Below are 16,124 nucleotides of genomic sequence, written 5' to 3' on the forward strand. Positions count from 1 at the left end.
GGAGCCCTGGCATTATAACTAATATTCTTTATATTTAAAAATCTGTATTTTGGGTACATGTATCATAGCTCACCAAATTTAAGAATTAGTTGAAATGTTATTGTATGTCGTTAACCAGAATACTTTGGTGGCAGCTTAACTCATTGTGATGATCAATTATGTGTGACATCTGTTAGGACACATTATCATGACTTTTTTTTTTTTCCTTTGCCTGAATTATGGTCTTTCCTTTAAGTGTAATTTCTATTCAGGACTAGGATTTGCGGTTCATGCAACTTGGTTTGCTAATGAGAGTCGGGATGGTGGAAGCGATCATCTGCAGATGATAAATGACAATTGTGATATATCAAAAGTCGATGGCTGCCTCTACCTTCCCATTTTCTAGAGATTTTCACACCTATGTTGCTTTTGGATTCAGTAAGCATCTCACAAACATTATAGAATAATAAAATTAAGATCAATAGTAATCATAGAACTATAAAATGGTAAAATAATGGTCATCAGCTTGTAAGGATGAATAATGATTCCCTGGTTGTGTTGAGTAGGCTGTGGGCAGATTTTCCCTGTGTGATGTAGGTTGAACGTGCCTAATGGACGCTAAAGACGCCAACAAATGTCATCTCTTAGATGTTAATCCATTTTAAAAATGCTTTTTTCCCCCTTCTTTCTAGTTGCCACACTTTAAACCTCTCTGAGATCAAATTCTCTTCCTTTTGGTTAGATGGGGGCCACTATTTTATTTCCTCCCCCAATTAAAACTACCAAGACAATATTTCTCAGTATTTTGCAGTTGTTTAAAACAAAGTTATTCCAGTAGTTTCCATTTACTGGCTACAAGTGCTGAGATGAGCAGGCTCTAAAAGAGATCGCTTCTCTGTATTATGTGCCAGAAAGTTCTCTGTGGTTCATCATGACTAAAACTTTCAGAGTGTTGAAATGTTCTTTCCAGTGAGAGATCCTGGCCAGTCATATTTTCTACGTTTCTTATCTTAGATTCATTTTGAGTCTTGAAGTGGTATCACCTAGATGAAAGGTTCCCAACCTGTGGGTCTCAACCCCATGGGTTGAAAAACCCTTCCACAGGGATTGCCTAAGACCATCGAAAAACACAGATATTTACATTAAGATTCATAACAATAGCAAAATTACAGTTATGAAGTAGCAACGAAAATAATTTTATTGTTGGGGGTCACCGCAACATGAGGAACTCTATTAAAGGCTGCAGCATTAGGAAGGTTGATGATGGGGGCATGACTTCTGGGTTAAAGATGTGACTTGTCAGCTGTTCTCAGACTTCAAGCTGAGCTCTCTTCCCACTGCTCAATGATCTGGTGTGAGCATCTTTATAATATCATGAATCTCCCTGAATCAGACATTGTCTTCTTGGTATGCTCAGAAAGGCTTCAGAAATGCTTGTGCAAGCATTGTATGTACAAGCACACACACACACACACACACACACACACACACACTCACAGAGATGCACAGAAACACAGAGGTATACAAAGACACAGGTGTACAGTGAGAATCAGTGAAGTTTGAATGAATGGCTGAAGAAGATAAGGACAGCCAATGATATAAACTACACTGAAATACGAATGGAGTGCTCTGTGAAGTTTTGACCTAGATAAAGATGCTCAACTCTGATGCTATGATGCCTGATGAAGATGAAAATGTATTCATGTTGTGGAGACAATAGCACACATATCCATTCTATTAAATAATGTATCAACAGACATAAAATTACAAAATGATTGCTGAGCTTTAGCTGCTAAAAAACAGTTTGTTGATCTTATGAAAAATGCAAGAGAGCACAAAACATAACACATACATTACATTTTGAAAAAAAATCCACATAAATCCCTCATTAATTACTGCTTATTTATTTCCCACTTTTTTCTAATGCTGACTCTCAATTTATTTTCTAACTCAAAATTCAAAATACTGAGGTAGGGATGTTGTCAGGTGGTAGAGTGCTTGTCTGGCATGTACTAGGCCCTGAGTTCAACTTCGAGCAGTGCCTAAATGGACAGGGTGGCACATGGCTGTTTCCTTGGCACTAAGAATGGGGTGGGGGTGGCAGGAGAATTAGAGGTTTAAAATCAATCTTTTGAACATGAAGAGTTCAGGGCCAGCCTGAGTTCCATTGTGAGTTCCAGGAAAGATGCCAAAGCTACACAAGAAAAACCCTGTCTCGAAAAACAAAACAAAACAACAACAACAAAAAAATTAAGTGTCAATTATGATAAACTAGCATATCTATCTTTATTGTGTTTATCATTAGCCCAAATAGAAAGGCTTTGAAACTGATGACATTGGAAAGTATTTGAGTCTCTCTCCATATCACCCTGAACACACCCACTCTCACTTAGGAAGGATTTGAGTGCATTTTGTTGGACATTTGTTGTTGTTGTTGTTTTTGTTGTTGTTGTTGTTTGAGACAGGGTTTCTCTGTGTAGTTTTGTGCCTTTCCTGGAACTTGCTTTGTAGCCCAGGCTGGCCTCAAACTCACAGAGATCCGCCTGGCTCTGACTCCCGAGTATTGGGATTAAAGGCATGCACCACTGCCGCCTGGCAGACATTTATTTTTAAAAGTATTGATGTAACATAAAGAATATATATGGCAATACTCTATTACATTATATAATAATGACTACTTCCATGATTAAATAAGCAACTGGGAAACTACATAAGTTATATACAGATTCTGTGAAAATATTTGCTGGATGGTGGTTAGATCTTCTTCAATGTATTTCAGCCTTCCCCTCTGCATGCCAGCCCCAGAACTTGAGTGAAATTGATCTGACAGGTAATTCTAAAGTTGGGTCCTGTGGATCTTTCCCCCATCTATATAATGATTAGTTTAGGATGGGCATATATTTCAGGTTAAAGAGAATGGACGTTGTCCCTGATGGGGCTCTAGCTATTTCATATTGACCAAACAGAACACAATACAGGACTTCATTATTAAGATTATGGGAGAGAATCCTCTCTCCATCTTGGGCTATGAACAACACCACGTGTAGTCCTAGCTACTGCTAGCAGCTAGCTGCTAGCCCTTAAGGAACAAAAGCCTGTAGACTAAGACATTGTTCTTCTCCGAACAGCAACATGGAACAATGCTGCTTGTTAATACCATCACCATTTTTAACTCCTGAGCCTTCTAGCTATGCGAGTAAGCAAATTCTCTTGAGAGTTAATTATCATGGGTTGTCTTTTCTACTACTGGAGCATTACAGTGTCTTTCATGGTACGAAGTCCACTACAGCATCTTTGTCCATCTGGCTTTGAGTCATGAGAAAACTCTGGAAGTAAAAATGACTTTTCCAAGGCTTTTTTGGGGTTTCCTACTGTTACCTAGTTTGTTTTTACTTACCGGACACTAGATTCTCCACTGAAAGCCTATGAAAATTATCGAAGACACAAAAATGCAATATTTGGAATTACATTGAGTTTTCCAGGTAACGAAGTCTCTGAGACACTTATTACAGACCTAACTAGGGAGTAAGGTTTCTATGGAGACAGAAGTAGCAAAGCCTTGGAAGGACATGGAGACTGAAACAGTGTAGGAGCAGGAGCAACCTGCAGGGAAGTCCTCATAGAGGGTCTCCAAGTACCTTTCAGACCGACGAAGCTTTTGTTTGGGGGGATTTCTCTCTCTCTCTCAGAAGCTAATGTTATGAGAGAATACAGACCCCCACTTCCTAATAATGAGTTCTAAAGACTCGAAATGTCTAATATAAGGTAATTTATTTTATAGTCTTGCAAGGTTGGGCATCAGTCCAGACATAGTGGCCCATTAGGCTCAAAATGGCATCAGAATCACAAGGCCTTACCCCCTCTTTGTCATTGGCTAGTTCTCCATGGTGGTACAGTCTTTCCTGTATATTGCCCCCCCTTTCTTTTTCAACCCACCCCTTTTCGACTTAGTCACATAACACACTGCTTCTAGTCTTCCATTCTGAGACACACTTTCGGTTTGGTTAAAGAACAGAGCAGCCAAAAGCCCCAGACAAGCAGGTGTCAGTGTGGGGGCAAGGTACTCAATGCCTCCCGCGGCGGCTCTCAAGCCTAAACCCAACAGAAGGCTAATGAGGGTTCGGAATGCACAGAACCAAGGCCAGGCCAGCCTCCTGGGTCAGAATGCTGTTTTGGGAGCGAGCAAGATGAGGGCTGGTGAGACCTGGCATAGGGCGTGTTAGTGGACTGGCTGGAGGGCTCTTCCACGGAGGGTGTCCCATAACTGCTTACCTCCCATCCTTCCTGCTTCAGGTCATGTTGTCACCCCCTGGTCCTGTTCTCATCCCATTCTTTTTTTTTTTTTTTTTTTTTTTGGTTTTTTGAGGCACAGTTTCTCTGTGTAGCTTTGCGCCTTTCCTGGATCTCACTCTGTAGCCCAGGCTGGCCTCGAACTCACAGAGATCTGCCTGGCTCCGCCTCCCGAGTGCTGGGATTAAAGGTGTGCGCCACCACTGCCCGGCTTTTTTGTCTTTGTTTTTGTTTTCATCACATTCTTTTATGTTCTTTCTAGTACTTGTCCCTCTCTAGAGTGACTCTCTGTATGCACTTGCCTCTACCAAGTAAAGTAAGGACTTCAAGAGGGCAGCGACGTTGTCTTGCCTAAACCACTAAAACGCCAGCACAGATCCATCAGTCTGCACCAGTCCCACCCAGGGCCTCTGTATTTTCAAGGCAAAAGGGAACAAACCACTGTAAATCTGGAACTTGAAGTGTTCTGAGGCTTCAGATTCTGTCCTTGGAGTCTGTGATGATCAGCAAGGCTCGGATGAGAAATGTGTGGTAGAATCCACCTGTTTTCCCTTAGCTTATGTGATGGGGGCCAGGTACCTGAACTTATTGTTCCTGTACAGCTAAATCATAGAGCATGAGGAAAACATTATTATTGCTAGGGGCTCCTAACAACCAATGCTCGCTTCAGTGAGGGGAGAATGAACACGCCTTTTTCCACCACAAACAAACCATAAAGGGTAAGTTTACATCTTTGTTCCATAATAAAAGCTTTCATGTTTATCGCCCATTTTCCCCCCTGGGGCAATGAGTTTAGGACCAAAATGGGTAGAGAAAAGTCTCAGCTCACACAGATAAACATTGCTCTCTATTAAAACAGATGGGAGCCTGGAGGTAATTAGACCCACTGTGTCCAGCAATCAGCTTCGTGGGGGAAGGCCGCCAAATTGACGACAAGCGAGCCAGCTCTCACAGGGACAGACAGCGAGCCTTTTAGTCAGTAGGCGATGTCTCCATTGTGCTGGCACTTATCTAGGCCTGTTTATAGGCTGTCCCTCCGGCTTCTCTATCATCTCTCTCCTCTCCCCTCAGCCTCCCCACACATAAATACGCTGATCTGGATGCAGCCTCCAGTCTAGCCATGCCATGCACATCACACCTGAGAACACAGAGAATGTCTCTAGAAATGGGACCACTCTGCAGGATTGTACCTTCCTGGGAGGGACCCCTTGAACGACTTCTTTTTGCTCTCCTACTTACTCATACCTCTGCTGCGTTAGAAGAACATTTTTGGAATCCCAAACCCACTTTATGTATTCATTTTATAATAAACCATTTGCTGCTGGTTAACTGAGGCATCAGCTCTCTGAGAGCTGGGCCAGGATTGAGTTTGTTCACACTACCACCCTGTAGTGTGAACACTACACACAGCACTTTAAGTAAATATTTGGTAAACAACAAGTAAACAAATGAAAGACAAATGGACACATGAATGTAGCAGACCCCCAAAGACCACTACTATAATATTCCTATTATAAAATAGAGTGCCAACGTCACCTCGCTATAATTGATTCTTGTTCTGCCTTGCTATTTTCTCACTGATAATGTTCCTTTCTTCCTGTCTCTTCTGGTCCTGTTAAAAGCTACTTGTTGGACTCTAATTAGCAGCAGAGCCCATGAAGTATATGTATCCCACAAGCACATGTGTGTAAGTATGTGAGTTCTGATTGTGAGAAAGGATACAAATTTGAGGGCCAGCAAGATGGTTCAGCTGGTAAGGGTGCTTGCTGCCAACTCTGGCAACTTAAGTTTGATCCCCTGGGCCCACAATGATTAGAAAGAGAGAACTGAGTCATGCAAGTTGTCTTCTGACATCCCCATCATGGGCATATGTGCATTCTTCTCCCCCAACATAAAATAAATATTTTTAAAAACAAGAAGAAGGATACATATTTGACAGGCTACAAGGTAAGATTTTAATTATAGGTAGTAGTCTTTAACAGCTGTCCTGAGCTTACATTGTTTTTAGCTTCAAACAGTGTTAACAATGGCAATAGATGTTGGTTATGAAATGTTTTTCCTTTAAACTTAGAGAAAATGTGGATCTCCTTAAAATGTAGTGCAGACTTTAAAAACAAAATTATTTGCATGATTTTAACTTAATTATGACAGGGTCTATGATTGATTTTATTAGTCTGCTTAGTCTAGAATTCTGTGAATAAATGTCTTCATGAATACTTCTTAGCCTTCTTGCCAAGGCCTCCACATACAGTGTTCTTTTGAGTGGTGAGAATGTAAAACTGGCTGCTTGTCAAGGATGTTTAAAAATCTGTTTTGTACCAGCCATAACTTTCTGCCTTTCTTTTTGATCAGTAAGATATATCATGAGATTAATAAGCATTATAGTTAGTGTTCACAGTGCCTCTCATTAGCCATTTCTAAGTGGACCTTCCTTGCATAAAAATGTCATGAACTATCTACTTGTAAGCATCTGCTCATGTCTCTAAAATGTGTAAAAGTACAACTCACTCTGGGCTTCGATGAGATAGGATAAGGGAATAGCAGGATGTTAGATCTGGAAGACATCTCACAGTTCAAGTGGTGTCTTTGAAAATAAGGATGTCAACATGTGGAGGAGGGCGGTGTATTTCTAATCCCCCATAGGCTGTGAACCAGTTGTATGTCCTCGACACACATCCAGCCAATGTTAACTTCTTAATTGGGCCCACCAAGTGCTCAGTTCATTTTCACTTTATTCATAGGGTTAGAAAATCGTTTTCATATTAACTTAGTTTTGTTTGGTATGAGCTGTGTGAGTAGTTTGCATGCAGAACACATGGATCAAGAACTCAGGGCCCTTATGTGTAATCCTATCAAAGCAGGAGGTGAGGGCTGCAAAACACCTCCGTGAAAAGGTGCAGCAACCGTCTGGGATAAAAGTGACTGGTCACTTCTGACAAGCATCAGGGACTGCAGACCTGTTGTGACAGTGACCGAACATACCGAAATGTATTACCTGCCCCAGTCTGGGCTAAGAAAGGAACTCGAATGTGTTCCTCAGCCACATGGGACTCCCTGTGTGAGGGCACAGGGACAGCAGACCAGCATGGCTTAAACCAATCTGTTTTTGAGTGTGTGTCTCTGCCAGGGAGCAGCGTGACAAACGGTGTCCTTGACATTCGAATTGGAGTTTAAGCATCCTCTGCTCTGAACATTAACCCAGGGCTCCTCTTATGCTTTGACAGGTTTCCAGAAATGATGGCTCTGGGACTGTCTTCCATCTGTCCTCATGCCTGGATCTGGTTTGTGAGATGTTTTGAGGGAAGCCTGTGGCTCTTAACTGACTCATTTTTAGTTTGGGGCAGTTAGCGGTCCTTACCACAGTCATTATAGTTGCCTAGCAACAATGGACAGCAGAGCAGTGCCAGGGATTCCAAAACTCTAAGGAATGAGGTTAGTTGGTGTCTGTCCATGGACAGAGGATCCCAATGGGCCTGGTCTTGATATGGGAGGATGTCACAGCAAAAAAGTTGTAATCCCAGACTTTGAAACTCCAGCAAAATGCAGGTGAGTGTCCCCCTGTTCCTTCTGTCCAAAAATATTCCATGGAAATTTCTGGATAAAGTAACCTTCACTCCAGACTTCAAAGATAACCTTTCTTTAAAGTCTTGGGAAAAACATCAAAGAGACTTTTTTCCTTTCCTGATGAATGACCTTTTTCTGTGGAAGATTCTGTCTTCTGATCACAGGGCCTGACGTATGGTAGGTTTCAAGAAGTGCTCTTTTCAAATGAGTAAGAATATTCTTCATGTACATTTCTCAGGCTTATACACTTGCCCACCCCAAGTGGCTTAATAGCATGAGAAGGAGGGTACTGAAACAGCCAAGCCTCTTTTCAGAACCACAGAAAAGCATCAACACTCTCCCCACTCTCCAGCCAGGATGCTCACAGATAGGTGGGGGTATTCCTTTTCAACCTGTTTTCTAAGTAGAAATTGCCAACCAACCTTGACCATAGGTATGGACATAGAGATGGCTTCTTTAATCGCTCTGCAGTCAATCATTGGAAAATTTGCATGTGGGCTCAATACACATTTCCCCTTCAAATATGGAGATAGCCTCTGTTCAGAATTTTCTTTCAAATCTTAAGTGAGATAATTGTGACCTTTTTGTAGAAGAAGCTGTCTCCTGAAGAGCAGTTTCCTGTGTGGGTGTGTACCTATAGCCCTGGAGTCTACTTCATTTGGCTTTAAACTGTGTCTTCATTTTAATGACTATGTGAGCTTTGCTTTTCACATTGGACCTGAGGTTCATGACTAATATGGAGAACTCATTAAGCTCTTACTTTTTTTAAGTAAAAAAAAAAATCTTGTTTCAATGTGTACTCTACAAACCTTAAAAGATGCACAACCTCATTTTATGTCCAACTTTGAAACAATGAAACTTAGCAACTGTTCATTTGCTCTTAATTTCCCTTAAGGAATCACCCAATGGACTGATATTTCCATATGCAGACATTTAGAAAGATGAATAAAGTGTTCCAAAGGGAGGCCAAATGTCCTGTGATTATCAACTGTGACATGAATAACCCATTGTGAACTGTGACATGAATAACCCTAGTGTGAAGCAACGGTGATGTCCAGGGCAAAGCAGGACACTGTTCTCATTGCCAAGGGGTCCTGTGGGCTCTTGTTTTGATATGCAGAGCCAGCTGTGGGGTGCAGGTAGCGATCACGGCTTCTGGGGTAAAGACAGGGAAGCAGTATACTGCCATTCTTGATCCTCAGGTGGGTCCAGCTTAATAGTTTCTCTTCTGAGCTGGTTTGAATGGGTCTCCTGATTTTGTCCACCGTTCTCCTTTGCCTCCTTCCCATCCCCTGAGTCAAACCCCCTCCAGCATTTTTACAAACCATATGGGAACTTGATTCTAACTTCTCTAACCAAAGGAGGGTGAGACCCCAGATGCTACAAATCCAAGGACCAGAAAAGCATCTTCCGAGGACCTCCTCCTCTGTGAGAATAGAGTGCTCACCTGCTGTACTACCAAAGCAGCTGTGCTGAAATCATGTATTCCCACAGCTACTAATTACAACTCCAAAATAAAAAGCATAGAGGAAAGCCTAGCAATAAGACACATTTTATTAAAGGGAAAGAAATGTTTACACTTTCGTAAGGCACGGAGAGAAAATAAACTCCTTCCAGCCTCGCATGATATCACTACATTCCATGCCACAGATGTTTAATGAAGCTTTTCAGTTTTCCTACAAATTCCAAAGCAAGAAAACACTGAGACAAAAACTGGCTCAAAAATATATTTGTTAATTCCATGTTGTTTTATCTCAAGGCTAATAGACCTTCTGGAGCTTTTTAAAAAAATTATTATACATGTCTCTGGCCTGTATGCTGAGTTACTATGGTTACTCTGAGGCCATGACTCATGACCTTTAAATGTTATTGTCAGGTGGCCAAGGCTCTCATGTTTTGAAGTCAGTAGCTTTGTTTCATGCTTTATTAAAATGGGGTGGGTTTTGTTGTGCATCTGTGGCTTATCTGAGTAAACTCAGTGAGTATGCTCTGGTCACAAAAGCTGGACATGCTATTGGGTAAATAGAGTATAGTGCTTATTCTCTCCCTGGAAAGGTGTCCCTGAGAGATTAAAAAACACAGGTACACAATTATATATACCCTTAAAAACAATGAGGGCTATAAGAGAGGTACCTGAAAACTGCTTGTGAAATACAAAGGGTCCCAGAGGCTTCTGGAAAAGGCAGTGTTGAGTGTGGTGTAAAGAATTGTCAAACCTTCAGCAAGACAGGAGAACTCCAATATTTTATTAAGAAGAAATACTGAAGTACACACTCTGGAATCATTATATAATACAGTTCACAGCACCTCAGCTGTGTGAGGCACAGCGATTGAAAAGAAAGTGAGAAGAAAAATTAGAATGCCTATGTCATTAAGTTCATTCAGTTCTATGTGTTGATTTTCCCCACCACTGGAAAGAAGAGGCTACTTTTTACTTGTGTGATAAAGAGGAGCTGTCATGGAGGAAGCACAAAAATATCATGGTTTACTAGTGTACGTATGATTCAAGAAAAGCAATTAAATTTCTTACAACTCATGTCTTCTTCTATTAAGTGAAAATTGGATTAATTTTACCCATTAGTCACTGATTGCTGTGTGAACCTTTTAAAATGGTAGAAATTGAGTGGGTTGGGGTTTTAAAGGGAGGCTCATCAGTTGGCAACTATGTGACTGAATGAGCTAACTCGGCGATGCTCACTGAAGCACCTGTCTATCCATTGATTCTTCCTACTGATATTAACCAGCCTTTCAGTCTTCAAGATGCTAAGTAAGGGGGCTGGAAGACACCTTAGTGATGCATCCCTTGATTAGCATGTGCAAGACCCCAACACTTGAGTACCTGGAGAAGTTGCCAAGGACAGAGTAACAAAGATAAGAGGAAAAGGTATCCTATCCGTTGGAGGAATGTTCTGGGCCAGCTGTTATGTGACACATGTGTAATAAATATGTAAACCATGTAGGATGTCAGAAAGCAGTTGCACCAGCAGGGAAAATCAAGCTCAGTGAGATGAGGCTTCGATTGTAAGTCAGATGCATATGGTAGGTCCATGGAGAAGATGGTATTTGGCAGAGACAAGAAGGAAAGAACATTTAGCCACGTTGATCCATTTATATTCCCAAGGGTGAGGGATGCCTTGGGAGCCAGGTGATGAAGAAACTATTTCTAAGAAGAGGTGATGAGTCATGTGAAATGCTGTTAAGGTGAATTGCCTTAGGACCAGTGTAGATAGCAACGAGGGGCATCCTAGTAACATGCCACGTTACCATGGATTGGTGCTAGGGAAAGCCTGATGGGTGTGGTTTTAGCAAAAGAAGAAGAGGAAAGGACTGGGGGCCAACGGAAAAAGAGCTTTTGCCATGAAGGGGGTTAGAGGAGTCAAGCAGACACTAAAAAGTCAGGAGGGCTCAAGCTGAAGTAGGTGACATGTTAGAGCCTGTGGTTGGACGGGGAAGAGAGAGGAGAGGAGAGGGAGGGAGGGCCGACCACCCTCCTGATTTTTCACGGAGAAGATATGTATTCCTCCCTTTCCTTTTTTTTTAGTTGAAATAGGAGATTTTGCAGGGTTTCCGAACAGACCGCACCACCGCTCAGTCTGCTTATTCTCGAGGGAGACTTTAAAGGTTGCTTTATCTTCCAAATAAAGTTTACATTCGGTTACTTTGACTTCCTTCTGAAATGTCCAGAGCATTGCATTTGGGGGAAATACTTTCAATTTTTTATTTTACATGTTACAGTGTAAAGACCTATTCAGTGTGGCGCTCTCTCTCTCTCTCTCTCTCTCTCTCTCTCTCTCTCTCTCTCTCTCTCTCTGTGTGTGTGTGTGTGTGTGTGTGTGTGTGTGTGTGTGTGTGTGTATGTGTAACTGCCTAAAATAAAATAAAACTTTTACTCGCTTCCAGCATGTCGTCCAGATCGCTGTGTAGATCGTGTAGGTCGATGTTTGGAAGTTATCAGTCAGATATACAGCCACAAAACAGAATATCGGTAAGAAATAAACTTTGCCTGGTTGATTTTCTGTTAAAAATATGTAATTTTTTATTGAGGTTTTCTTGATAAAGTTTAGTTTTCACATCCAATTAGTAAATGTTTTAAAACTGAAGGATACTGAAGGAAAGGGAATGGGGATGTTTTGAGGGAAGAAGATGGGAGAAGAGATGGTAGATGAAAGTGATGTGGTACGGCCTTTCTCCTTTTAACACATCATGATGTCCCATTGTCTTTGTGGTCCTAAGACAGCTTAGATGTCCTGGGCTATTTCAAGCATTTGTTTATCTATGAGGAAGTCCTGAGTTGAAACATTACATAAATCCAGCAGAGCGTATTATTTGGTTTAGTTAAGCTTGGGTTTAAAAAACACAGTCTATTCCAGATATATCCAGCTTGGGTCTCTTTCAAGGCTGTTGAAGCAACTGGTTCTGGCCTCAGAGGAGGTCTTCTGTAGTTCTGTCATATACTGGGGACACTGGCCCCTACTTCCCCAACCCCATTGTGTCACCCTCTAGCCTTTGAATAAATCTAAGTGGTCATCGAGAAGTGGAAGCTAGGTGAGGTTTGAAGTTGGAGGGTATATTTCTATGCAAGTGTTAGAGTTTTCTTTGAGTTTCCCTCAGCTTCTCTTGGTTCAGTCTTATGACTTTCTAGACCCTACTCAAAGGCATTTCTCAAACTACCTGAGCTCTGAGTTATAGAGGGTGGTATAGTATACAAGTTCATAAAACTAGGATTCAAAACACAGATCCAGGTTCTGTTTTCACCTCTAAGCTGTGTGATTGTAGCCAATTCCTTTCATCTCTGCGAGCCTTACTTTTCTCCTACAGTGTTGATGATAATGTGTGTAGCATGAATCTTAGATGGTCTTATTAATAAAATCAAACCTGAGGTCAGTTATTGGGGTGAATGATGGAAGATCAGAGAAGCAGAACAAGTCACAACCTCCTCACCTTGCCAGTTCCTCAGTTGATCCTGTTTCCTTGGACTGGAAGCTTTTGAGTCCTCATCCAGAATGGAGCTCAGCTGAACTGTGCTGCTCAAAAGCCTGAAAGCTTAACCAGGCTGGTTCCTAGTTTTCACTCCTTATATACCTTTCTGCTTTCTGCCTTCACTTCCTGGGATTAAAGGTGTGAGTCACCATGCCTGGCTGTTTCCAGTATGGCTTTGAACTCACAGAGATCTAGATGGATCTCTGCCTCCAGAAGGCTAGGATTAAAGGTGTGTGGGCCACCATTTTCTGGCCTCTATGTCTGTCCAGTAGCTGTTCTGTTCTCTGACCCCAGATAAATTTATAGGGTGCACAATATATTGGGGAACACAATATCACCACAAATGTGTCTTGAGTAGTCGGCTTCAGGTGAGATGTTCAGAGTCTGAAAAAATCTTGGAAAGGACCTAGAAAACCTAGAGACTGATCTGACAGCACTCAAGCGGCTGCAGAGCCCATCAGAAGGCTGCTCCTATCCTGTGCTTTCTCGGGATTTGCTCTGTGGTGTGCTCTCTTCCCAACATCATGGGTTAGAACAGGCAATTCCCTTGAGAGGTACATATCTGGGACCTCATCACCTTTGTGCAAGTGATTCAGTTCATAAAATGCTAACCTCTGGGCCTGGCTAGGTTGCTCAGTGGTTATGAGCACTTGCTGCTCTTGTAAAGGACCCTGGTTCAGTTCCCAGCACCCACAGGGTGGCTCACAGTCATCTGTAACTCTAGTTTCAAAGGATGTGGTGCCCTCTTCTGGCCTCCGTGGACACCAGAAATATACATACATATAGACTATGCAATCATACACATGAAATAAAAATAAATATATCTTTAAAAACAGAACTTACACACCTCTGTTCTCCAGTGTATTTCTAGTTCTGAGCATAGCTCTTAAATCCATAAACCATTTTCAGAAGGAAGGATGTTGTTAGAAAAAAAAATGTTAAGTGGAAACTCAGATCAACTCCATAAATGATTTTAATTAAAAATCTAGCCTACATACATTTTTTTTTTCAGTTAGGTAGGAGAAACTGAATAATGAATTTTCACTTTATTTAATGAAGCTATTTATGAATATGTGGCTTAAAAATGTCTTCCCTATTACTTTTCTTTTTGATGGCAACCTTTGAGTCTGAGAAATGGGCTACTTCATGGCCCCAGTGTCTGTGAACACTGCTCTTTCCTCTAAATGTGGATATCCACCAGTATCTCCTTAGTGGCATCCACACTGATGAGGACAATGACTGCATTAGAATTCTTCCTGGGGCTTCCAATTAGCTTCCCAGAGTTCAGAATCCATCCCTTTCCAATTTAAGGTTGACGTGATTGGGATGACTAGGGCTTGGAGGAGCCAGCTCTGCTTTCTTTCCTGTCTTTTTATGTCTGTAGACGATTACACATTTATCTGGAGGAAATCAGGCTCAGGGACCACAGAGGCCATGGCATATCCATAGTTACTGCTGTCCCTCTACCACCCAGTCCTGTCAAGTCATGGAAATTTTAGGACAGAATACCTCAGAACACTTATGTAGTATGAAGCACAAAAATGTGGATGGCAATCAGATACATTTTCTAAATCATTAGTTTTAATTTGGGTAGAGAAGGTGGTGATATGAAGGATGAAATCCTTTTCAGTCATGTGAGGTCCTCTTGGCCTTGTAGGCATATTGACACATACTCTACCTGTCAGTCACACTGGCACAGAGATGTGTCTCTTCTTTGTCTTTGGTAGACTGCCCTCTTAAATATTTTAAGTTCCACATCCTTCAATAAGCTAGGAATTCTTAGAGAGATGGACTTTATTTCTTAGTCTCCATGAATCTGTAATGAAATTTCAGAAACATCTAAATGGCTCTCTGTAAGTATCATTTGAAATAACAATTATGGGCAGCTACAGGCATAGAGTAGGGTGTGTTGACTCATACTGTTACAACAGCACATGATTGGGGTCCAAAAGCATCACCACTATGTTGATGAGTTTCTTCTTTATGCTGTTAACTGTTAAGAAATGGTGATTTATAAAGGCTCAAGGGGCTTCAGATGTGAGGGATGAAGGAGAAGAATGTGTGCACATTTGATAGGGACATTATAGGACAATCTGATGAGAACTAGATTCACTTCTATGATACCCTTTATCTCAAACTATTCCTTTGAGCCAATTAGAGAATCAAGATGATATGGAGAAGCAAGAGAAACAAAATGTCTTCCCTCCATTTTATCATCTGACAGAAAGTACCAGTGTATATAAATGATCTCACTTGAAGCTGTTTAGGAAATAAAAATTCTATTGTACAGACACTTGGCCTTAAAATTATCAGAATTGTTCTCCCCAAGTTAGCCTTGAGAATCCTGGCAGTGGGGAATACTAATGTCCCTGGGAGCAGCACACCCAAATCCAGAATATGACTATGGATGTAGGCATCCTAAGATGATCACAAAACTATTCACTTCCCAGCTGCGATTCAGTGACAGCTTCATTAAAGAATCATTATTTTAGTGCCAAAGATACAAAAGTTCTTTGGGGTTTTTAATTTCTGTGGTTGGGTTTACAAGATGACCCGAAGTTAGCTAAAGGAACCCACATTAAGTGAAAGAGATGCTAAGTCATGTCAAGTCGTTGGCTCTACTCCTCTGGCCTGAGAGTGGCAGCAGGCAGACATCCACTTCCTCCAAATTGTAACATTCTGCAATGGGCTTTCAGAATATCCTTCCCTCTGATGAGCAGAAGTTCAAATCATTACCAAATCAAGGTGTCAACAGAACACTGCACTTTAAAGGAACATTTCAAGGGACTTCCATGCCCTTTCATTTTTCAAACGAGAGCAACACAGACCTGTGTGTCTATGTATATTTAAATAGAAAGGTTTGTCAGGATTCTAGAAAATGGGTTAGATTTCAAAGCTTACCACTTTAATAAGGAAAAAGTAATAACTCAGAACATTTGCTCTGCCTGCCTCCTTCCTCCCTTCCAGTTTCTTTCCGGAGTCATAATAGACAAAGTTAAAGTCTACAAGTTTGGGTGCACAGTTTGCCATGTGAGGTCATCCTCTCAATTAGGGTAGTGGAGCTATCCATCAACCCTAACTAAAACTCTGTGTCTCATGGAAACCGCCCCCTCAACAACCCTACAGCATTTCCCTGAGCTTCTTATACAGGGAGCCACACAGTAGGTACCTTTTCCATTGGACTATTTGACTTAGAAAAAAGAAGTTATTTTGTGGTCCACTCATGTTTCAGTGTGTCAGCAGTTCACTCCTACTGCGGACTCAGATTCCTTTCTGAGGGATGTACATCTGTGTTTATCTTTTTGCCTGTT

The 16,124-nt window shown here is 41.4% G+C and overlaps 1 protein-coding gene across 1 annotated transcript in view; it reads left to right on the plus strand.

Moving 5' to 3' along the window:
• The first annotated feature begins 7,696 nt into the window (after positions 1-7,696).
• Positions 7,697-16,124, plus strand: part of Ccdc192 (coiled-coil domain containing 192) — a 197,474-nt gene continuing 189,046 nt past the window's right edge. The window contains exons 1-2 of the mRNA XM_036204485.1: positions 7,697-7,815; positions 11,767-11,818. Of these exons, the coding sequence (XP_036060378.1) occupies positions 7,697-7,815; positions 11,767-11,818 (171 nt within the window). The remainder of the gene's footprint in view (positions 7,816-11,766; positions 11,819-16,124) is intronic.

Source organism: Onychomys torridus, chromosome 13, assembly GCF_903995425.1.
Source record: "Onychomys torridus chromosome 13, mOncTor1.1, whole genome shotgun sequence".
In the NCBI taxonomy this organism is placed as follows: domain Eukaryota; kingdom Metazoa; phylum Chordata; class Mammalia; order Rodentia; family Cricetidae; genus Onychomys; species Onychomys torridus.